Source organism: Carcharodon carcharias, chromosome 16 (assembly GCF_017639515.1).
Source record: "Carcharodon carcharias isolate sCarCar2 chromosome 16, sCarCar2.pri, whole genome shotgun sequence".
Lineage (NCBI taxonomy): Eukaryota > Metazoa > Chordata > Chondrichthyes > Lamniformes > Lamnidae > Carcharodon > Carcharodon carcharias.
The window spans coordinates 17,339,556-17,365,628 of NC_054482.1; the positions used below are offsets into that span (position 1 = coordinate 17,339,556).

Consider the following 26,073-nt stretch of genomic DNA (forward strand, 5'->3'; position numbering starts at 1 on the left):
ATAACGAGATGATACATTAGGATCAGAATGGGAGCATGTGAATGGTGTGTATTTTTATTAAAATTATCGTATAAAACCCAGCCAGTAGGTATTTTAAATGGTAAACATCAGCTTATGCCTAACTGCACAGTTGAGAGATTCTCAAGGGCAACTACAGATGGGCAACAAATGGTGACCCAGCCAGCGAAGTCCACATCCCGTGATTGAATTAAAAAAAAAATTGGAGTTTGCACCAGCAATCTGAGGTGCACCTGTTTTCACTCCTGCTCTTTCACTGCTAAGTTAATACTGGGTTAAATATTGGCAGTGCTCTTGTTTGTCCCAACACTAACCTGTACTGCCAATTTCCAAATCTGCAAATACGCATTTCACCAACAGTATAGGAGCTGAGAGGCTCAGTGAGACTCCTGAGCTGCAGCCAACTTCTCATTCCAGCTCAACGGGGGCATTTTGCAGAAGCTGTCAGAGCAGTTGTTCATTACTCAGCTGGATTTAAGTAACATAGCAAAGCAGTCAGTATCCTGATTAGTCTGAACCCAAAGCCAAGATACCAATGGGAGAAGCACAGAAGAGCAACCAAGCACCCTTTAACAGAGTTAATCTCAGGCTTTAGTTTCACATCCACAATCCAGCTTGTGCTGAGCAATGATGGTCTGGCACAGTTCTAACAGCCACTGTAAAATGTGACTTATTGAACCGTTATGAAGTGTTTGTCCACAGATGATGAGCTACATTGAGCCTCTGGCATGCTACCTGAAACATGTGTTTGGATGTTTTGAAAACTCTTTCACTGTCACTTCAGGAGAGAGGGTTGGGTATGTGAATTCATCCCAAATACAGTCTTGATTCTCAAAGCAGTTGCAAATCTGTTTTTGTTAGGATGACACTCTCCTCCATGTACAATACCTTCCCATTTGAATGAATGCTGATGTTGAGGAGCAAGTGCCTAACCCTCATACATACTGGTTGCATCCATCGTAAGCAGCCAACAGCCAAACAAGTTCAGGCCATTATTTATGCCTTGCATCCTTCATGAAACAGAAAGCACTGGGCCACTGCACAGGGATGAGGAGAGCCTCACAGTATCAATCCAAACTATGACTGAACTTGTGTTTCAACCCACACTAGGCAGGCTGAGGGAGCATCAATTTAGTTCTTGCTTAATACAAGGGTTACAGGTGAATTTGATAAATTTAATTTCATTTAAGAGCTCTCAAATCCAAACTGGACATTTCTGGAACTGGATTAAGCATATCCCTTATTCACTTTCAGTGTTCTCAGGAACCAATGCACCAACACTCTACCTTCATTGTTGGATAGGCGTTCACTTCAAAACTTCGACACATTTTTGCATTCTTCAAGTTTGCACAGTTGACGACAGCCAGGCTCACTGCAGGCTTCCACTCTGGAAAAGGTGATGTGAATTAGTTAATTCCCACTGCAAAACACAAGTTGTGATTCCTTCCAGTTATGGCATTACTGAAGAGTTAAACTCTTGACCATTATTCCACTGTCAGCTCCGGCCCAATGGAAAATGCAACTTTATGGCAGCCAGTTTATTTCTGTGGGCCAGTGAATACAAGAGTCTCTCTCTCTCTCTCACTCACAGGGTGAAGGCACATATGACACATTAAGGGCCTAACCCTCACACGTACTGGCTGAACCAATTGCAAGCAGCGTTTCAGTGCCAATAGGACTCCAGAAAATCTTTTTCTCTTTTCTTATACCATCTGAATCATCAGGGACGGATAAGTATAAAATTAATTCAGATAAAAGTCACACTATCCAATGACTACATGTAGCTGTAAGGGCCATCATAAATTATTACTAAAAGTTCTGGTCCACCATTGGACCAAGGGCTACTTTGCACTTGTGGAGCTCAGCACAGTTCATAGTAGGCACGAGTCCAGCTGCACCTGTCTTGCGTACCCTACCATTCACTGTTATAGCCCAGTGAAAAATATTTCTATAGTGGAAAGAACCACAAGATGGTGCTCTTCTCTTTTACTGCTGTCTTCAGTATTTAGTTTCTTGGAGTGAGGAGCAGAGAGTACAGTTGTCTGTGGGCAATTCATTCAGCCCAAATCCACAGTATCAATGTGCTGTAGGTTCCAGAAAACAAGGCTACCACTGAAGTCAGATAGCCTACCATCATTCAATGCCTTTTGCTAATGGAACCATATGCCAGCATGGAGTCAAGGCATTCGGGGGGGGGGGGGGGGGGGGGGTGGAGTGAAAAACAATGCAGAAAATTGAAAGGAAAAGGCTGTATTCATTTTTCTTTTCTGTCAGTGTATAGGAATGGTGTATAGGAAAGTCTGAACAGGACCTGAGATGGAGACTTAGAGGCCACCAGTTTGAAAGAGAAATGCCGAGAGGGGGAAGGTACAATAGAATCATTCTGTTACTTGTCAGGACAAGAACCACAACACAGTGGTGGGGGGGGGGGGGAGGGGTTGGTGTAAGGGGAGAGGGGTGTGGTGAGGGGTCAGGTGGGTGGGCAGATCAAATCATGTTACCCCACAGCACATCTCTTTGGTAAAAAAGTCAGCATTTAAGTAGGTGTGTAAGTCTATAAGTCAACTTCCAGTTGCTACGGCAGCAGCAGACATTTTGGTAGTTTGGATATGGGGTGTGAGGGAAGAAGCTTCTTGAACTCCATAGACAGCAGCCCTTCCAAGATACCAGACACCTTCCTAAAACTGACTCGGTCTCTGCTGGTAAAACCTTGCACGCATGCTTGAAAGCATGTCATCACTTGTGGCACTGGGTTTGTCACCATAAGGGTCGGCGAGAAAGCTTTTATATTGTCAGGTAAAATAAAGAAGAGCCCATTAATTCCCAACGTCTCACTGATTCTCTCACTTGCTCTCTGTTTTCCCACTTTATTCTTTACTAAAAGTGGCAATTTATCTTCCAGTTCTAATGTAAAGAGCACACGTCCAAGGAACATCATCATCTTGCTCTGACTTTCTAGGGTATCCTGTTTATCCTCTTTTTTCCTGTCCTGTCACGGGATAAAATGCTAGGCCGGCATTTGTCACCCATCCCTATTTGCCCTTGAGAGGGTGGTGATGAGCTGCCTTCTTGAACTGCTGGAGTCCCTGTGGCGTAGGTACACCCACAGTACTATTAGGGAGGGAGTTTCAGGATTTTGACTCAGCGACAGTGAAGGAATGGAGATATAATTCCAAGTCAGGATGGTGTGTGGTTTGGAGGGAAACTTACAAGTGATGTTCCTTATGCATCTACTGCCCTCATCCTTCTAGCTGGTAGAAGTTCCATATTTGGAAGGTGCTTTCAAAGGAGGCTTGACGAATTACTGCAGTGCAACTTGTAGGTGGTCCACACTGTCGCCATTATGTGTCAGTGGTGAAGGGAGTAAATATTTGTGGATGTGGTGCCAATCAAGTGGGCTGCTTTGTCCTGGATGGTGTTAAGCTTCTCGAGTGTTGTTGGAGCTGCACTCGTCCAGGCAAGCGGAGAGGATTCCACCATACTGCTGACTTGTGCCTTGTAGATGGTGGACAGGCTTTGGGAAGGCAGGAGGTGAGTTGCTTGCTGCAGAATTCCCAGCCTCTTGTAGCCACAGTATTTATATGGCTGGTCCAGTTAAGTCTCTGGTCAATGGTAATGCGTAGGATTTTGATGGCAAGGGATTAAACTACAATAATGCCATTGAGTGTCAAGGGGAGATCGTTGGATTCTCTCTTGTTGGAGATGGTCATTGCCTGGCACTTGTGTGGCGTAAATGTTACTTGCCAATTGTCAACCCAAGCCTGGATTTTATGGACTCTCCCAGTGGTGGGATCTTCTAGTCCCACCAAAGTCAATGGACTTTTGAATGGCCACATTTTATGGCCCTGCCCCCGTCAAGGTGAGGCTGTAAAATTCCACCTCAAGTCTTGCTGCATATGGGATGCTATGTGACACTTGATTTTGCAGAACTCACCCATTGTTGTCCTTGTTACACGGAAGCACCACATTGGTTGCTTGCTACAAGGAGCTAAATCCAAATATTTATATGAGTGGGCTCTTGAACGAAAAGTGCTAAGGTTGGAAGAAAGGAAATGTTCTTCTTTGACCTTGATAGATCACAGCAGAATGATAAAGGGAGAACACAAACTTGTATAAAAACATATGGATGCACAATTAAGCAAATGGGAGTTCACTCATTGTGTCTCCTCAGCAGTTGTCAACTTTTGCTCTCTGATAAATGATTTACATAGGATTCTATAGAATTTACAGTGCAGAATAAGGCCCCTTTAGCTCAATTCACCCGTACCTGTGTTTATGTTCCATGAACCTCCTCTTACGGTACTTTATCTAACCCAATCAACATATCCTTTTATTCCTTTCTCCCTCTTGTACTTACCTAGCTTCCCTGAAATGTGTACATGCTACTCCCCTCAATTTTGCAAATTCCACATTCTCATAAGTCTCTGGCTAAATAAGTTTCTCCTGAATTCTTTATTGAATTTATTAGTGACTATCTTACATTGGTGACTCCTTAATTTTAAATTGCCCCAAAAGTGGGAACACCCTTTCTATGTCTTCCCTATCAAACCCCTTCATACTTTTAAAGACCCCTTATCATTTCTAGAGAAAGGAGCCCAGCCTGTTCAGTCATTTCTGTGAGCTATAACCTCCCAGCCCTAGTATCGTCATTGTAAATCTATCATAACGCTTCACCAGTGCCTTGAAATACGTTTTGCAAAATGGGTTAGCAGGTATCAGCTGTAATTAATATTAATAATTATTACATAATAAGTTATCAGTCTCCTTTTGTTCTCCAAGGGATACACATGCATCCCTAAGGGGTTCTGCGTCATTTTAGGTCATTTGAAAACTACACCAAATACAGAAGATTTTTTTCAAACTTTGCGCAAAAAACTAAAATGAAATAATAACGATATGCTAGCAATCTACAATCTATAACAGTACATTACAAATATGTGATATTTAACAGTATAGTTTAATTTTGCATCGTTTTAATTTTAGCAAAAAAGTTAGTGAATTCTAATACATGTCAATGTCACATATATGTACTCGCTACTCGGCCACATTGTCTCTGATCTCAGACACGCTATTGACCTATTGCGTCGGCTTATTTAGTCTTACAACTAAGCTCATGACCTTCAGTTCACTGCAAGGCTGTCAATAAAGAAGCTGCTTTTTGTGGGCAGTGTAAATTGATTTTAATATTATAACAAACTTATTTTGTGAAATTGATTTAAAAATATGGATAAATTTCTTAAGGAAGGCCAATTGGACAATTTTACTGAGGAAAGGACAAGTAGTGGCAATAATATCACAAGTTTTGGAAGTTAACCAGATGAATCAAACAAAGTGCAAGCAGCTCAGCAGTATGACACTCACCCAAGCAAGTGGTCACACTCCTCCCGACTTGTGTCTTGTAGACAGTGGACAGGAGTTGAATTATTCGCTGCAGAATTGCCAGCCTCGGAGCTACTTTTATAGCCACGGTATTTAAATGGGTGGTCTAGTTAATTTTCTGGTCAATGTTAACTCCCTGGATGATGATGGTGGGGGAGATTCAGTGATGGTAATGCCATTCATTCAAAGTTGCTTCCATCAGGGCTCCATAAACACACATGAAATAAATGTTAGTTGAGGGATAAAATTTGGTGAGGACACAGATTTAGCTCCCCTCCTCTTCAAGTAGTGCCATGGTGCTCCTTATGACCAGCTGAGACTGCAGATAGAGACTCTGCTAATATGTCATCTAAAAGAGAGGACCTCTGACAGCACTCCCTCAGTGCTGCCATGGAATGGGAGCTGAGATTTTGTGCTTGTGTTTCTGAAATGGGACTTGTCTCCACAACCTACTGACCCATGAGCCACAGCTAACACTTACAACCAAACAGACCTCAAAAAACAATAACACTTTGCCTTTGTTAGAGGTAGCTCCAACATAGCCAATCACAACTTACATTTATGGCATTCCTGCAGATCCTATCATTCATCCTTCAAGCAGGGAAACTGGCAGAGGAAGGAGACTAACTTTGCACTTTTGGACTGTTTTATCTAATATACAAGATGTAAAAGGAGATTTACAAGGTTGTCTGAGAGATTAGAACGATCAGGAAAGACTGAATAGGTTGGGGCTCTTTTCTCACAAGAAGAGAAGATTAAGGGGTGTCCTGAGAGAGTTCTTCAAATTTTAGCAGGGGATTGATAGGGTAGATGTAGAGATGTTTCAACTCTTTCTGGGCCACGTATATAAGCTAGTCACCAATAAATCCAATTAGGAATTCAGAAGAAACTTCTATAACCAGAGGTAGTGAGAATGTACAATTTGCAATTGCATGGAGTAGTTGAGGCGAATTAATGGTAAGCTGCATAAGACAAGGGAGATAAGGACTGAAGGTTTTGCTGATAAAGTAGGTGGGTGGAAGCCGATGTCGAGCATAGGCATTGGTATAGACTCAGTCAATTAAATGGCCCGTTTCTATCTTGTGTACTCAGTTTAATCGCTGTGTCAACAAATCCCATAGACTCGCTGTCACCAGATGTTTAGTAACTCAGGCTCTGGTGAAAGTTCAAGTTTACTGTCCATTTGTATCTCAACTCTAATTTAGACTCCAGCTATCTGATTAAATGCAAGTGGTGTTTCCTGAAGACCAATCTGGTAACAGCTATAACCTGCTCAGGTACTAGTTTGGCACAAACCATCCTTGAAGCAGTCCTTGTGTTTTGAAATTATGTCCAACTGTGGTTTAAAACAGAAAGTGCTGGCAAAAGTGCTCTCAGTTCCAAAGAAGAGTCATACGGGCTCGAACATTATCTTGGCTTCTCTTTCCACAGATGCTGCCAGACCTGCTGAGCTTTTCCAGCATTTTTTTGTTTTTGTGTCAGGTCTCCCGATCTGCAGTATTTCGTTTTATCCAGCGACGGTTTGACCTGCCGCTTACTGGCACCAATACAAAAACAGACCAAGTGACTCAACTGGACCTTACTTCCTCCTGGACATCCATGGGACTTAAGCCAATTCCAAGTTGTCTTCATTAAACAAAGGAGCAATAGTAAAGTTGTTCAAACTGTGGTCAATCATAATTCAAGTATGACTGATAAAGCTATGAATGCCAATCCAAGTTCGATCTCAAAGTCCAGAACAAAGCTTCAATCCTCCCTTTCTACTCACAACCATCCTTAATCAAGGATACTTAGTGTGGTGAATAATAATTCAGACCTGGATATTCTGAGGAGCAGCAATCATTGTTGGATTACCATTCCGCTCAAACTTTTCCCTGCCTCAATGCTGCTCCACATATGTTGCCAGGTCTTTTGAGCCTGGCTTTCCCAGAAAAGCAGAACACAGTATCCATTGGGATAGTCTGGCACAGCACTGCAGAGTCAGTTGAGGTGGGTGGGGGTTGAGATGTGACACGCCCTTTTTTATGGCACTAGCTGCTGTATGGTAGGTTTATATGTCCAGTGTGAATGTTAGTGGATGAGTGGATGAATGAGTTAATGGGTAAGGTGGTAGGGTGGGTAGGTAGGTCGGTGAGGTGGCAGGTGGGTTGTGGGGTTAGTCAAATCAGGGGTTTACTCAGGGGGTCATCAGGGGTGGTAGTTTGGTCGTTGAGGGGGGCTGCTGGGAGTAGTCAGGGGTCAGTTGTGTAGTTACCCAGGGAGTTAGAGTAGGTATTTTCTATTTAACATTTCCCAGGTAAGCATCCAGGTTATTACATCAGCACCGTCTGAAGTCTCACTTTTGCAGAGGGTCCCGGGGAGCAGGGGAATTGCCCATCGGAAGTTCAAACTTCCCAGGAAATTTCCATGGAAGCTGTGCGTCGGAACATCTGAGGAGTCCCAATGCATATCTTGGGTCATATGTTCGGCTCCGGTGATCCAACGACCAAAGAACTGGGGTCTAGATAATTGTATGGGAAACCGGATGGCAGTTAACAATGACCGGTATCCTATATACTCAAACTATCAAGGTAAGCTTTGTGTCGTGGCACACTCATTAGGAACTGATGATCTAACAGAAGGATCCAACCAGGATGACACATTTGCAAATGTGAAAGGTCAGTCAGTACCAGGGAAGTGACCGTGACCAAGAATCTATCCCAAGTTCACATCAAGTGTAGCATTTTGACCACAGTCCCAACTGCAACAGCCAATCTTGAGGCGGAATTTCATTTTTACATTCCAGGGCATATTCCATCAGGTACAGCTCACGTCATGACAATTAGGTCGAGTATCATTCAAATCACTGATCAATGGTGGTCACGTAATCCACACCCAGTTAAACATCATTTTTCTCCTACTACACCAAGTCTGCTCTTCTGCCAAGAAATCATGCAAAAAGAAAAGGCCATTCAGCCCTTCAGATCACACCTCCAATGGCCTCTATACACCTCTTATTTGGCTATCTCTTGACTTTTCTTCAAGCATTCTGTTTCTGAATATATAGATTGCTGAAAACATTTCCATTAAAATGATGGAGCAAAGAGACCAGCTCTTCACTGACTGGATTGGTGCCATCTCATATGCGGTGTTAATTCAAATCTTGATTTGTAGATCTGATTGCATATACTACAAATGAAGACATTGTTAAAGGGGTAGGGAAGGCACTGGCTTTACAGTTTGCTTGCTTGTCCTGCAGAGAGTTGACTCTGTTCTTCTCAAATGTTGAGATTTCTCCATTTGGAGTTGTTGAAGGTTGGTTTAGCCAATAGTAGTCCAACTTATAGGCTCTATGATTGGCTTTCAGAATGTCCTTGTATCTGAGTTTGGGATGTACTACGGTGTGGGTTCCTGTGCTCAGCTGGCTGTAGAATACTGTCTTTGGTTTGCATGAATGCTCCATGTAAACCACATGGCTGACCTTACAAAGCTGAGTTCCGATAACTATCCCCTCAGTGACAGGTGTGTGATCCTTTACAAGAACTTTGCTGTTAGGGGTTTTGTTCTGCCACTTAATGTTGCAGATAGATGTTGCAGATAGCAGCGAAGGTGGAATGCATCCAGTTACGTTATGTGATGCCGTCAAACTAGACAGCTATAAAGAAGTGATATGGGAGCCCCTGCCTCATGGACTTTGATCTTTGGAGACAAACTCCAACCTCTTTCCAAAGCCTCCCGAATGCCGAGCTTACTTTTGCAACGCAATGGGTGATGTCGTCATCCAACATGGCGTTGTTGGAGAGGATACCCCCAAGATAGAAGAACTTCTAAACTGAGTTGAGGGCTGTATAGTTGATTTGACAATGGGGTCTTGGAGTTTATGGCCAGGGACAAGCTGGTACAAAATCACTGTCTTTTTCAGACTTATTGTAAGGCCGAAGTATTCTGAGCCTTGAAAAAGTGAACAAGCAACTGGATGTCCTCCAGAGCCTGCACTGAGAACACAGTTGTTGGGGAGTAGGAGTTCACTTAGTAGTTATTCTGTGATCTTTATGCGAGTCTTGAAGCTTTACAGATTGAAGAGGTTTCCATCTGTCCCAAACGGAATATGTGCTCCTATGTCGAGCTCTTTGAATGCATACGAGAGGAAGACTGAAAAGTAGATGGTAAACAGAACCGCAGCTATTATGCAGCCTTGCTTCGTGCCATTGGTGACAGGAAAGGCAACTGATCAGGCACCTTTCTCTATTAAACTAGCCATCATGCCATCATGAAATAAGTGGATGACTCTGATCATCTTTTCAGATCAGCCATATTTGTACAGCACTTTCATTGTTCACTGTGTCAAAGGCCTTTGTCAGGTCAATAAACACCCTGTCTTTGTGCAGTTAGCAAGAATTTTCTTGAATTTAATGAATATACATACATACATGGATACATACGAACAAGGAACAGGAGTAGGCTATTCTGCCCCTTGAGCCTTCTCCACTATTTAATAAGATCATGGCTGATCTAATAGTAACCTCCAATCTGCATCCCACCTACTCCTGATAACCTATCACTCACTCCCTTGCTTACCACATCTATCTACACCTGCCTTAAAGATATTTAAAGACTCTGCCTTTTCATGGAGAGAGTTCCAAAGACTCTCAAACTTCTGGAGTGATAAGATTTCACCTCATCTGTTTAAATGGGTGACCCCTTATTTTTAAACAGTGACCCCTAGTTCTAGGTTTTTCATTTGTTGACTGTCCCTCATCCAGCACAAAGGTCACAAAGTGATCGCAGGTACACTGAGTTTGTAAGATGAGTGACAACCTGTTGAGAATAACCCTTTCAAGAGTTTTTCATGCTGTGGAGAGAAATGAAATAGCACGATGATCGTCACAGATGGACTTGCTTCCGTTCCGTTTGTAAAGTTGAAGAACAGAAGTATCTTTGTAACCTTGGGGCACAATGCTCAGGTACCAGATTAAGCAGATAAGGTTAGTGAGTTTTCTAACAATGTGAGTTCCTCCATACTTGAATACTTCAAGTGGAATGTCATCAGCACCCAGAGACTTACCTACAGACAGTTGCTTTACGGCCTTGGTGATTTCAGCTTGAGATAGACCAAGGGCAAGCTGGTCAAGAACACACAGCTGTGGAAGTGATTCAATAGTGTCATACATACTGTGGATTCTTCGTTCAGGAGATTGTTAAAGTGCTCTGCCCAACTAGAAAGTGTCTCATGCCTGTTCGTTCTCTGAATGGAATTTTAGGTGGAATTAGCCATGGCAGTGCAAACAATTGGGGGATTTAAAACACATGAGTTACATCTAAAACCATTTGCGATTGGGGCTTATGCATCTTTTATGTTTGTTTGTTCAACTCGTCACAAGACTGGCTATGTCCTCATTGAAATTGCAAGATTCTGCCAATTGCTCTGGTTCAGGTAGGCTTTTCAAACTGTCTTCATTCTCTTAGGCACACAGGCCTCAGTAGGCACATTTTAAAAGCTTTATTTCTTATCAAAAATATTTAAGTTACTAAGAAACTAGCAAGTGCACACCAACTAAACTATTAAATACTTTAGTCAGTGATGTTAAACCAGGTTACTCACATGTAGAGGCCTTGAACCTTTAACCTAACCAGCACAATTTCAAACACATTTTGTCTGTAATTTCCTGACTGCACTCAAAGTGGAAATTCTACCCCACTACTTATACCTTTAGTTGGTAACTGAATGTCGGTCTCTGGTGCTTCATTTAAAGAGTTCAGTTATGGATGAACTCAGAGGGAAGTGTTCCCATCAACTCAAACTTCAGGGGGAAATAAAACAAGAAAAAAGCATGAAGGAGGTTGAATAACTGGGAAAGAAAATAAACATATGGATTACTGGTACCTGCCTGAAAATGAAAACACTGCCCATGTATATGGACAATGTCTTACAACCTAGAGATTTTGTATCGTCTATCCAGATGCCTGGTACATTTATCTTCTCTCCTTTCTTACCCTTTTCAACTTTCATGGTGCCCTAGGCTGTTGGCTTTGGCTCTTCCATAAGTTTTCTTAATAAACAGGATGTGATGGAAGTGTTGCTGATAGCATCCAGGCCTCTCATAACCTTTATGTTATCACTGCGTATAACACTATCACATAAATAGCAGGAGAAAGAAATAAAATGTCATCTGACAGTTTTAAAAATAGAACTGTCAAAAATTCAAGTCCAGATTACATAAATAGAAGGCAATAGCCTCTCTTAATGAACTACATTGCAAGTTGTTTTATCTATGGACATTCTGTACCATAGCACGGGACAGAAGACAGGAGCCTTCATCCCTTCACAATGCAAAAAGTTGTCTGAATGTGCGGCATTTATGAGAGTAACCATCACCAGCTTCTAATATTAAATGTGCTCAGTTCCTCCAACATTAAGAGGTTAAAACCTCAATTCCTAAAACACAGTACAAACAATGCTTTCAGGAAATAAACTATGAAACTTGAAGGGCTGAATGGCCCACTCCTGCTCCTAATCCTTGTGTCCTTGTATATCAGTCAATAAGGTCCATTTGTCCAGATTGAGAGATGATCATTGACTTTGGTGACCAGCATTCCATTCTGACAGGAAATGTCATCTCTTGCTGGTGAAAGAACAGTAAAATTCTTTCACCAAAAACAGAAAGTAGACCAGGCCCTCTTCATAATGCAGGGTCATCTCCAACATCAGCACAAACAGAGATAATGTGATTTTTAAGGCCGAATGAAAGGCCCATTTAGCCGATTAAACACATCCTTCTGGCACAAAGGTTCTCCTGTTATATCATCCAACCTACCTAGAATATCCCTGATATTGTGTCTTTCCTATCCTTCCTGGCAGATGGTTCCCAATATTTATCCTTCTAAGTTAAGATGTTCTTCAATGTTTATTGGACATTACGTTACTGGAACAGCCTCTCAGTCCAAACTATATTGGCCTATATCCACCTACCATCATTGTAATGGCATTAATGTGGTGAGGACTGTATGGATTTTCACCCTTCCCTCACACCTATAATGGGGGTTGTGTAAATAGGCAGTTTCCTCTGCCATGGCTTCTTTCAGATGGAAATGAAAGGAGGCCAAGTGAAGTACCTTTGAGAGTCTTGCCCACAAACCTTTCCACAACATTAATTGTAGGGCAATTTCACTGATGCAAGAAGGGTGACTTGCTAAGTCAGTGCGAGTAGAGGTGCTCTTTGATAACAAGTTTGGCATTGTGAGTTGACTCTGACCTGCATTCAGCCCATGCAATAGCTGACTTGCTACCTATGGATACAGAACAGAATTCAAGTCTTCCTGAGAAGGAGAAGCAGAGCTACTGTGCAAAATCAACTATTAAATGGTTTGCCATATTTGTGCCTCTGAAGTCCTCAAGGAGAGCACCAGTTAAACCATTCTACTGTGGTGGGTGGATTCACTGACCTAGAACAGCCTTTCCACACAGTCTCATTAAGAGCATCGGTTAAACCACTCTATTGATGATGGTGGGTGGACTTGGTGATCCAGCGTTTTGTCTCCACACAGTCCTCACTGACAGCACCGGGTAAACCACCCCTCTGATGATGGGTGGAATTACCAAAATACTTGAACTCTGCAATTGTACTTACGTAGCGGATAGATGGGAGGAATGGGAAGGAGGTGGCTTCATTTATAGTTCTGCCCAAATCCCTCAAATGTGTAGTCTTGTAAGAATAAAGAACTGTTTTACACAAGGTATGATTATATAAATGTGCACAGAAACAGTCTCTATGCAATGCACAGGCATATTGCAGCCTTTAGAAGGAATTTGCACCATGTCGTATTTTATCATGTCTTCAGGACATCCCAAAGAGCTTGGCAACCAATGAATTATATTTGAACAGCAGTGGACAAATGTTTGCGCGCGGAAAGATTACACGACTGAGAAATGAGATGGCTGTCTGTTGATGAGTTTTTGCTCCAGTCGAGATTGAGGCAGTGACAGAAACCAAGAAGCCAGGGAAACCCGGCAAGGAAATCCGACATGAACTGGAACCTAGAGGTACCTTGGCTGCGATCACATGGTCCATAAGACCATAAGACATAGGAGCAGAAATTAGGCTATTCGGCCCATTGAGTCTGTTCCGCCATTCAATCATGGCTGATAAGTTTCTCAACCCCATTCTCCTGCCTTCTCCCTGTAACCTTTGATCCCCTTACCAATCAAGAACCTATCTATCTCGGTCTTAAACACACTCAATGACCTGGCCTCCATAGCCTTCTGTGGCAGTGAATTCCATAGATTCACCACTCTCTGGCTAAAGAAGTTTCTCCTCATCTCTGTTCTAAAAGGTCTTCCCTTTACTCTGAGGCTGTGCCCTCGGGTCCTAGTCTCTCCTACTAATGGAAACATCTTCCCCGCGTCCACTCTATCTAGGCCTTTCAGTATTCTGTAAGTTTCAATCAGATCCCCCCCATCCTTCTAAACTCCATCGAGTATAGACCTAGAGTCCTCAAACGTTCCTCATATGTTAAGCCTTTCATTCCTGGGATCGCCCTTGTGAACCTTCTCTGGACCCTCTCCAGGGCCAGCACATCCTTCCTGAGATACGGGGCCCAAAATTGCTCACAATATTCTAAATATGGTCTGACCAGAGCCTTATAAAACCTCAGCAGCACATCCCTCTTTTTATATTCTAGTCCCCTCGAAATAAATGCCAACATTGCATTTGCCTTCCTAACTACCGACTCAACCTGCAAGTTAACCATAAGGGAATCCTGGACTAGGACTCCCAAGTCCCTTTGCACTCCAGATTTCTGAATTCTCTCCCCATTTAGAAAATAGTCTATGCCTCTATTCCTATCAAAGTGCATGACCTCACACTGCCCCACGTTGTATTCCATCTGCCACTTCTTTGCCCATTCTCCTAACCTGTCCAAATCCTTATGCAGCCTCCCCACCTTCTCAATACTACCTGTCCCTTCACCTATCTTTGTATCATCTGCAAACTTAGCCAGAATGCCCTCAGTTCCTTCATCTAGATCATTAATGTATAAAGTGAAAAGTCCAACAGCACCTCAGTCTCGATCACACAACTCAGTCGCAGCCATCAGTCACTATGCATCACATCCACCAACAACAAAGAGAGCAAGCTGCATAGAGAAACACCACAAGTCTTGGCTTTTATACAGAGTCTCCACTTACTGTTTGCTGGAGAAATAATCCTGCTTCTATTGGAAGACTTTGATCTATGCGGTTTGATTATTGCAGTTCACAGAGGTAGACTCTTTGACACATGTGGAGCCCAGAAACAGCAGCAGCCTTGTATAGAACAATACCTGGGCTACACTTTTAGAATGTGACATAGATCAAGCTTGAGAGGACCATTACTGGAGTGAAAATACTGGTAACTAGGGCATGCTAAATGTACCCTAATCCGTACAGATAATCAGCGGTACAGATCTGAATGCCCCTCAGTAATCCTTCCCCTTTCTGTTACTTGATCCTTTAATCATCCCATAATCTTGTTTTCTCATCTCTTCTTATCACATGATACAGATCCCATAACAAATAAATATTAGGTTTGTCTTGTAAGAATAAAGAAGTTATTGTACCCTATTAATTCACAGGTTATGATTATATAAATATAAACAGAAAGAGTTTCTCTGTAATACATACCACACCTTACACAGGGGTATTGCAGCCTTAAGAGAGAGTTTACGCCATGTAGTATTTTATCATGTTTTCAGGATATCCCAAAGCATTTGACAACCGATGAATTATTTTGGAACTGCAGTGGGAAAATGTGCCACGTACAGAGGACCAGGATGTGTGCAACGATGTGGAATGGATCGTGGTAGGCAGCAGCCTGCCACCCAACTTCCAGCTCATGCCAATGCTAATATTGGGAGCAGGCTTTTGGTCCAAAATCCAGGACCTCTTGAGTTCGGGCCTCTTATTCACCCTCGGGTACAAGCAATCCAACTCAGCCCATGATTCAGAATCATTAAGAGAAAACTGTACAGCACCACTGATGTCTTCATCAAAGAATGTTGAGATGGACACTGACATAGCTTTAAGCAGGGAGTTAAAAAAACGAACACATCTTTAACTCTCCATCCCAATGACCCACTACACATTCCTTGTGGAGACCAAGTCCCGTCTTCACATCGAGGAGACCGTCCATATTGTTGTGTGGCACTGCCACCCTGCTGAATGGGATAGTATTCAAACAGATTTAGCAACTCAAGATTGGGCAACCATGAGGTGCTGTGGCCATCAGCAGAATTGTACTCAACCACAGTCTGTAGCCTCATGGCCCGGCATATCCCACACCCTACCATCACCACCAAGCCAGGGATCAATACTGGTTCAACGAAGAGAGCAGGAGGGTATGCCAGGAGCAGCACCAGGCATACCTAAAAATGAGGTGCCAATCGGGTGAAGCTACAACACAGGACTACTTGCATGCCAAACAGCAAAAGCAGCAAGTGATAGACAGAACTAAATGATTCCAAAACCAACAGATCAGATATAAGCTCTGCAGTCCTGCCACATCCAGTCGTGAATGGTAGAGGACAATTAAACAACTCACTGGAGGAGGAGGAGGCTCCACAAATATCCTAATTTTCAATGATGGGGGAGCCCAGCACATCAGTGCAAATGATAAGGCTAAAGCATTTGATGCAATCTTCTGCCAGAAGTGCCAAATGGATGATCAATTTTGGCTCTTCCCCAAAGGTTCCCAGCATCACAGATCCCAGTCTTCAGTCAATTCGATTCACTCCATGAGATATCAAGAAATGGCTGAAGGCACTGGATACTGCAAAGCCCATAGGCCCTGTCAACATTCTGGCAATAGTACTGAAGACTTGTGCTCCAGAACTTGCTGTGCCACTAGCCAAGCTGTTCCACTTCAGCTACAACACTGGCATCTACCTGGCTATCTGGAAAGTTGCCTAGGTATGTCCTGTCCACAAAAAACCGGACAAATCCAACCCGGCCAATTACCACCACATCAGTCTACTCTCCATCATTAGTAACATGATGGAAGGGGTCATCAACAGGGCTATCAAGCGGCACTTGCTTAACAATAACCAGCTCACAGACACTCAGTTTTGGGCTCTGCCAGGGTCACTCAGCTCCTGACCTCATTACAACCTTGGTTCAAATATGGATAAAACAGCTGAACTTCAGAGATGAAGTGAGAGTGCCTGTCCTTGAGATCAAGGCAGCATTTGACTAAGTGTGGCATCAAGGAACCCTAGCAAGCCTGGAGTCAATGGGAATCAGGGGGAAAGCTCTCTGCTGGTTGGAGTCATACCTAGCACAAAGAAAGATGGTTGGAGTACTTGGAGGTCAATCACTACAGTTTCAGGGTGACTCAGGAGCTTGCAGCTGGTAGTGCTCCCAAGCACCTGCTGCCCTTGTCCTTCCAGATATTAGAGGCTGCCATGGTTTGGAAAGTGCTTTTGAAGGAACCTTATCGAATTACTGCAGTGAATCTTGTAGATGGCGCACACTGCTATCACTGAACACTGACAGTGGAGAGAGCTAATGTTTAAGGTAGTGGATGGGGTATCAATCAAGCAGGTTGCTTTGTCCTGGAAAGTGTTGTGCATTGTTGGTGCTGCACTCATTCAGGCAAGTGGAGAGTATCCCAATAATTGTCCACTTAATTGATGTAGGGGCGGGTGGGTATAGGGCTTGCTCATCTAGGCTTGCCAGAGAGTTGCATTGGGGTTGCAGAGAGATCGAGGTGGGTGGGAACCCGGTGGGAAGGCCATCCAAGAAATTTTACGGTCACCACTGCCCCCTACCCACCTCAACCCTACAACCCACAAACCTGCCAGCTGTTTTTGGGGGGGGGGATGTGAAATTCTGCCCAAGGTGCGGTTAATAACTTTGGGAACATAGAAATACGATGCAATGTAGGTCAAATAAAGGCAAGGATTAGATGCTTCATATTCCTGGCCACAAGGTATTCAGGAAAGATAGGGAAGAAAAAAGGATAGACATTTTGATTAAGTAAAATATTACAGAGCTGGAAAGAAAGAACGCCCCTGAGGGATCAGAGACATAATCTATTTGGTTGGGGTTAAGAAACAACAAAGGACCAACATGGTGTATTTTAGAGGCCCCAGATAATGGGAAGCAGATAGCTTTGTAGACTTGCAGGGAAATTATTGAGGAGTACATGACCTATAGAGTAATCATAATGGAAGACTTTAACAACCCCAGTGTCCAACAGGGCATTGATTGTGTGAAGGATAGGAGAACTTTCATGATTTTATGTTTTCTGCCCAATGAGGAAGGAGGCATTGATGGACCCAGTCCTAGGAAATGAAATGGGTCAAGTGGAGAATGTCACAATGGTGGAACATCTCGGAAAAGAGTGATCATCATATAATAAAGTTTAGATTAGTTATGGAGAAAGACAAGGAGCAATATGGAATTAAAATTCTTAACTGCAGGAAGGTAGTTTCAGCAAATTGATGAAGGATCTGGCCTGGGTAAACTGAAGTCAAAAGCTGACAGGTAGAAATATAATCAAACAATGGGTGGCTTTAAAGTGGAGATTGTTCAGGTGCAATCTAGATTCATTTACATAAGAAAGGAAGGGTAATCAAAGTCAGAGCTCCCCAGATGACGAAAGAGTTAGATAAAGCAGAAAAAGGGACATATGACTGATGTCAGCTTGATAATACGTGGGAGAATTAATCTGAATAAGTAGAACTGAGAAGTAAGGAAGGGAATATGAGGAACAAAGAGACAGTGCCTGAATTAAAGGGAAACAAAAGGTCATCTGTAACCATTTTGACAGTAAGACGGTTGTCAGAGGAGCAGTGGGATCAATTAGGAACTCACATGGAGATCTATTGTCAGGCAGAAGGTGTGGTTGAAGAACTTAATGAACACTTTACATTGGCATGTACCAAGGAAGAGGAATTTTTTTTAATTCATTCATGGGATATGGGCATCGCTGGCTAGGCCAGCATTTATTGCCCATCCCTAATTGCCCTTGAGAAGGTGGTGGTGAGCTGCCTTCTTGAACCGCTGCAGTCCACGTGGTGGAGATACACCCACAGTACTGTTAGGAAGGGAGTTCCAGGATTTTGACCCAATGACATTGAAGGAATGGTGATATATCTCCAGGTCAGGATGGTGTGTTGATATATTGTCCCTTGTGTGTTGATATGTTGGCACTGCCCATGTCTAGGACTGTGTGAGGAACTGCTGTTTATATTTTCAAGCCACCACACAGAGCATCAAAGCTTACCCTGTGTAAACATAATTATACTGTGGCTTTCAGTATTAGCCAGTCTTACCATCTGAAGTTGTCACTGTCAAATCCTTTTTTGAATTTTAAAAGGGTTATCCTGTCAGCCTTACAAACTCCCTCTGCTGAAAAAGCTGGCTTCTGTTAGTTGCTGGCTTCAGGCCCTTGGCTTCTCACACATCTTTTCCCACACAAGAGCCGAGACCACAATTGTTGGCTGGAAGTTGGCCACGATAGCAAAGCCACACGCTGTTCCTATCCTCACCCAACATCTCCAAAAGCAACTTCCAGCAGGAGTCACTGGATGCTTATCAGCAGGGGGAAGCCTGGCTCATTTTGCACCACTTTATCCATCAGGAACTCAGTCCCAGTCTATTTCTCAATCCACTTTGAGACACAGAACAGACTGAGGCTTTCCTGGACTTTATGAGTCAGCACGAAAAAGCTCGGGGCAACTGGGACAAAGGTGAAGGTGATACTTTGGTGGCAATTTCAACCTAACTCTTCGGGTGAGAAATTCACAGCATTAATTAGAACATGCTGTCAGATATGACTCTCCATTAGCTTCAGATGGGTGAAAAGCCAGCATTGCTTCTGATCTTGTCACTTTCCTGATGAGTGGGTTAAATTAAAATGTCTGTCTCCCTGCCCTTGACAGTTCCTAGGCCGAATGGGTAAGCACAAGATCTGAGTCGTAGTATAACTTGGTCTCAACCGACAACCTCAGCACAGAAGTGTCAGTGTTCTCTCCTCCTATGTACCTTGGCTGTTTGGTGTCTTGCAGCTAGTTTCTGAGTCTGCTTCACAGACTTGCTGAGCTGGTGGTCTTGGTGGCTCTGCTAGATCTGATCTGCAAACTAATCTTAGCTGATTTTTTAAAACAGACAAAGAAAACATGACTGTCTCACCATGTGACTTTTTACAAGGTCAAGGTCTTTTCCAAATAAGGTATGGTGTTCCTGCTGATTTCACATCCAGTGTTATTCATTAACACTTCTGAAGCCCGCCAAATCTAGTTTGGATGGGGGAGGTCATCATGATACAATGGGAGGTTGATAATGGCTATTCACTTCCATCTGCCACAAATTGAGTTTTGATCTTTCCTTTTGTTCAGTATGAAACATGGAGGCAGGCAGACTGGAAACTCCACTATATTGGTCCATTCTTAAACAAGGAGGTGTGTGAATTCCACAGATGAAGGTACCTCACAGTCATCCACGTTCATATTTAACCAGGTATTCACCAAAGACTTGATACTGCCTGTAGCCCACATGCTAAAGGCCACCTGAATTGTGGCAGCCATTTCAACAGCTTGTTTGTATCTGATTTTTCAAAGTATTGCCTAAAAGTTCATAATATGACATTCTGGTACTGGAAATGGCAGTACCACAGTACCCCAGTAACCAATCTAATCTGTGCTGATTTGGGGGAGCACCAAGCAGAAAGAAAGAACTTGTATTTATATACTGCATTTCATAACTGCAGGACACCCCAAAACACCTTCCAGTCAATTAAGCATGTCACAGTTACTGTTGTAATTTGGAAACATGGCAGCCAATTTGAGCACTGTGAGGTCCGATAAAAAAAATTTAATATAGATCAGATAATCTGCCTATAGTGATATTGGTTTGAGGAAAAAATATTGACCAGAGCACCAGGGAGAACTCCCCTGCTTGTCTTCAGAATAGTGCTATGGGATCTTTTACATCGACATGAGAGGGCAGTGGGGCCTCAGTTTAACATCTCATCTGACAGTACAGTTCTCTCAGCACTGCACTGCACAAGCTAGATGATGTGCTCAGATCTCTGCAGTAGGACCATGAGTGCCTGTTGCTTTTAAGTGTTTGCCAGCAGCTGCACAAGATTCACAGAGCGTGGGAACAAGACATTTGTCCTCTCTGCTGAGGGTGGTTGGAGATTGTCCCCAACTTACTATCCCAACTCTTTAAAATGCACTTGAATTCCCCAAAACTTATTCCCTATAATCAAAACCAATGAAAAAAGAAATGTAGAGTCTTTAGTTGAAGCATCTGGAGACAGATAGCGAGGGGAGTGCAACTTTATACATAGAGATTAAACACTGTAGTTTGAGCATACAGTTCCAGAAGCTTCACCTCCTCTGAGATTTAACTGGACATCCAGGCCTGGTGTCCATATTGCTCCTTTGAGCTGCCAGTCTGTGGCAGGGAGCAAGTGGCAAATGGTTGCTCCACAGTTACTCAACTTTCATATTGTAACCCCCAGATGTGACGCTAATCCCAGTGCCTGCCTCTTATCCATTTACTTGATGGATGACTTCTGGTTACCAACTCTCCAGAACTGACCTGGAGTCTTCAGGAATTAAAGAACAATCACCAAAACACTGCAGAAAGCAACCCCAAAGAAAAATCTAAAGTTACCTGTGTATTTTTTCATTTTCTTTTAAGAATTTCATTTATTAAGCATAGAGATTTTGGACATGGAAAAATAATGGTTCAGTTGGAGGCAAGAAATATTGTGATGAAACCTGCAAATTAGCCCTCAGACTTCCGCCTTTTCTGTTTGAGCTAACAAATCACAGCATTCACTGCAGGGAGCTGTTGTCAAGGGCTTGCCTAGAATGTTTAATCAGAATAAATTGCTCACTAGAGGCACCTGTAATTATGCACTTGCTGCACAGTGAGTGGTCAAATTGCTCCTTAACATTTTTCAATGCAATGTTCCACCCCTTTTTTTCCCATGGATCTGTTTTCACTTCATTGCTTTAATTGCATGTTTGCTTATTAATGGACTAAGTGTATTGCTGAAGTGGGTTAAATGGTGCTTGTTTGGGATGGGTGTTACATCAGAGGCTCATTAGATTACATTAGAGTTGGCTCTTCATATTTCCCTTTCCGCTTTTGTACTTCAGTCTGGTGTGTTGATTAGTACAAAAATTGCAGAGCCAAATCGTGAGAGGTTCTATCCAGTAGTTGCTTGGACTTCAGACTTGGATCAAACATGACAAGGCAATGATCCTGCATAAGCTTTAACACATGCAACTCTCATCATTAGGAACCTGCCATCAGCAGAGAGGGATGAAAGAAGATAAAATGAAGCCCTTAGTACAAGTCATTAGAACTGGAGTAGATGTTGTGCTCTTGTTTGTATCAATGAAACCGAACGGACCACCCGGCATTGACCCAGGCATCGGAAACGACAACGGCAAACTCAGCCCTGTCAACCCTGCAAAGTCCTCCTTACTAACACCTGGGGGCTAGTGCCAAAATTGGGAGAGCTGTCACACAGACTAGTCAAACAACAGCCTGACATAGTCATCCTCGCGGAATCATATCTTACAGATAATGTCCCAGACACCACCATCATCATCCCTGGATATGGGTCAGGACAAACCCAGCAGAGGTGGTGGCACAGTGATATACAGTCAGGAGGGAGTTGTCCTGGGAGTCCTGAACATCGACTCCAGAACCCATGAAGTCTCATGGCATCAGGTAAAATGTGGGCAAGGAAACTTCCTGATTATTACATACCGCCCTCCCTCAGCTGATGAATCAGTGGTCCTCCATGTTGAACATCACATGGAGGAAGCACTGAGGGTAGCAAGGGCGCAGGATATACTCTGGGTGGGGGACTTCAAGGTCCATCACCAAAAGTGGCTGGGTAGCACCACTACTGATTGAGTTGGCTGACTCCTAAATAACATAGCTGCTAGACTGGGTCTGCAGCAGGTGGTGAGGGACCTAACAAGAAGGAAAAACATACTTGACCTCATCCACACCAACCTGCCTGCCGCAGATGCATCTGTCCATGAAGGTATTGGTAGGAGTGACCACTGTACAGTCACTGCAGAGACCAAGTCCTGCCTTCACATTGAGGATACCCTCCATCGTGTTGTGTGGCACTACCACCATGCTAAATGGGATAGCTTTCGAACAGATCTAGCACCTCAAGACTGGGCATCCTTGAGGTGCTGTGGCACATCAGCAGCAGCAGAATTGTACATGAACACAATCTGTAACCTTATGGCCTGGCATATCCCCCACTCTACCATTACCATCAAGCCAGGGGATCAACCCTGGTTCAATGAAGAGTGCAGGAGGGCATGCCAGGAGCAGCTCCAGGCATACCTAAAAATGAGGTGTCAACCTGGTGAAGCTGTAACACAGGACTACTTGCTTGCCAAACTGCATAAGCAGCAAATGATAGACAGAGCCTAAGCGATCCCACAACCAACTGATCAGATCTAAGCTCTGTAGTCCTACCACATCCAGGCATGAATGGTGGTGAACAATTAAACAACTCACTGGAGGAGGAGGCTCCATCCTTAATGATGGAGGGGCCCGGCACAGCAGTGCATAGGATAAGTCTGAAGCATTCACAACAGTTTTCAGCCAGAAATGCCGAGTGGATGATCCACCTCAGCCTCCTCCAAAGTCCCCAGCATCACAGATGCTAGTCTTCAGCCAATTCAATTCACTCCATGTAATATCAAGAAACTGAAGGCACTGGATACTGCAAAGGCTATGGGCCCTGACAATATTCTGACAATAATACTGAAGACTTGTGCTCCAAATCTTGCCGTGCCCCTGGCCAAGCTGTTCCAGTACAGCTACAAAACTGGCTTGGCCTAAATAGCCAAGTGGTTACAGTACTGGGCTTGTAACCCCAAGATCAAGAGTTCAATGGCAAACTATGAAACAATGTAACTCCATCTGAATAGGAACAGATGGAAACGTGTTTGTACTCGAAAGAGTTACAGCTACAAAACTGGGATCTATCCGGCTACGTGGAAAATTGCCCAGGTATGTCCCGAGCACAATAAGGAGGACCGATCCAACCTGGCCAATTACCATTCCATCAGTCTACTCTCGACCATCAGTGAAATAATAGGAGGGGTTATCGACAGTACTATCAAGCGACACTTGCTTAGCAATAACCTGCTCACAGACGCCCAGTTTGGGTTCTGCCAGCGCACTCAGCTCCTGACCTCATTACAGCCTTGGTTCAAACACGGACAAAACGTCTGAACTCCCGAGGTGAGGTGAGATTGACTGCCCTTGATATCAAGGCAGCATTTGACCGAGTGCGGCATCAAGGGCCCTAGCGAAAGTGGAGCCAATGGGAATCAGGGGGAAAACTCTTCACTGATTGGAGTCATACCTAGCACAAAGGAAGATGGTTGTGGCTGTTGGAGGTCAGTCATCTCAGCTCCAGGACATCACTGCAGGAGTTCCTCAGGGTAGTGTCTTAGGCCCAATCATCTTCAGCTGCTTCATTAATTACCTTCCTTCTATCATAAGGTCAGAAGTGGGGATGTTCGCTGATGATTGCACAAGGTTCAGCACCATTCACGACTCCTCAGATACTGAAGCAGTCCATGTCCAAATGCAGCAAGACCTGGACAATTCAACCATCACCCCTTGATGTTCAATGGCATTACCTTCACTGAATACCCCACTATCAATATCCTGGGGGTTACCATTGACCAGAAACTGAACTGGATTAGCCATATAAATACTGTGGCTACAAGAGCAGGTCAGAGGCTAGGAATCCTACAACAGGTAACTCACCACCTGACTCCCCAAAGCCTGTCCACCATCAACAAGGCACAAGTCAGGAGTGTGATAGAATACTCCCCAGTTGCCTGGATGAGTGCAGCTCCCACAATGCTCAAGAGGCTGGACATCATCCAGGACAAAGTAGCCCACTTGACTGGCACCACATCCACAAACATTCACTCCCTCCACCACTGACGCACAGTAGCAGCAGTGTGTACCATCTACAAGATGCACTGCAGGAATTCACCAAGGCTTCTTAGACAGCACCTTCCAAACCCACGACCACTACCACCTAGAAGGACAAGGGCAGCAGACACATAAGAACACCACCACCTGAAGGATCTCCTCCAAGTAACTCAACAACCTGACTTGGAAATATATCGCTGTTCCTTCACTGTCGCTGGGTCAAAATCCTGGAACTCCCTCCCTAACAGCACTGTGGGTGTACCTACACTACATGGACTGTAGCGGTTGAAGAAGGCAGCTCACCACCACCTTCTCAAGGGCAAGTAGGGATGGGCAATAAAAATGCTGGCCCAGCCAGTGAAGCCCACATCCCGTGAATGAAAAAAAAAATCCACATCCCCTAATCTCATTATTAACAGGTCTCCTCCCTGCACCAGTTTAAATCACAACCAACCTGAATCAAGCATGTACACATTCCAATGTTCAAGTGGTCCTGCCAACAGTCAAATCAACAAAATGGTGAATCATAATTCGATGCCAAGCAATAACTGAACCTGACAGGGTAGAAGGAACCAAAATGGCAAGGAAAAAAACAAACCTAATTGCTATTTCTAACATTGCAATACAGAACCCAAGAAAGCTAGAGCATCCAAATATAGTCCGTACAGAACAGCCATTTCAAAAAGACCTTTGCTCCAGGAGAGTATTGAGGTGCCCATGGAATCTCACCCCCCCAAAAAAAAAGCATGTGAAGAAGAATCTTATGGTTGAGTCATAAACTAATCTAATTGGAGTCAACCTGCAGGTCTCATACAGACTCAGAAAAGTATTAGCCTTTGCAGGCCACACAAACTAGGCAACAGCGTGGACTGGAAGAGGTTAAGAAGGCTGCTGACCTGGTGCGCAAATGAGCTGTTGAAAAGAGGTCCAATCTAGTTAGCTGACACAAAGCCAAGACTGTTAATGCTACATCCAGCCTCCTAAACTGGAGTCTGAATCAGTGACAGATCAGGCACTGCAGATTATTAAACTGTCAGAGATTCAGCAAACTGAGATCACTCAGTGGGTTCCATTAACAAATGACTCAAATAGGTATCCTTGTTTCCAATGTCACATGATCAAGGCGGTTATTACCCCAAAATACACAGGTAGGTATAAGGGCTTCTGACAGCGGGTATCCCACTGGTCAAAATCTCTGGTGAATTGTAACTCCAAACCTTCAGCCAAAGGTTTGACATTATATTTGAACAATTTACTTACAAATTTAGTCCTTGCTTATGATACCTCAGAATTCAGATCACTAGTAATTCAGATTAATGTGGTAAACTCAATTAAATCTCAATTGCAGGAAATTATATGCTGCTGTTTATTGCTATTATCTAGGGTTTGGTGCTTTTGATGGCAATGTTTTATTTTGCCTTCCAACAGTCCTTTTGTGAACCCTTCAAGGATTTAAACCGAGTGTCAATTGGACCAGTGAGCACAGACTGATGGCCTGATTTGTGGGTGGGGATGGGGGTGGTGGATCCTATTGTCCCACCTAGAGAAATATCCCTTAATTATGTACGTCAAAATAGTTCCTTATTTTATACTTGTCATCTGAATGCCAAGGGTGTAATGCTGAATCTCTGGATTCAGGTCAAGGTTGGATAAAACCTGAGGTGAGTTACATACAAACATAAAAAATGAACAAGCAAGGAACAAACCAGTTGCTC

At 43.5% G+C, this 26,073-nt stretch overlaps 1 protein-coding gene across 3 annotated transcripts in view; it reads right to left on the reverse strand.

Annotated features, from left to right (window-relative positions):
- Positions 1-26,073, reverse strand: part of lhx4 (LIM homeobox 4) — a 326,165-nt gene that overhangs the window by 295,607 nt on the left and 4,485 nt on the right. For 2 of the 3 annotated variants that reach the window (XM_041208942.1, XM_041208941.1), the window contains exon 2: positions 1,305-1,405. In XM_041208942.1, coding sequence (XP_041064876.1) covers positions 1,305-1,405 — 101 coding nt within the window. Of the gene's footprint in view, positions 1-1,304; positions 1,439-26,073 lie in introns of all 3 variants that reach the window. The other variant, XM_041208943.1, reaches the window with a different exon arrangement.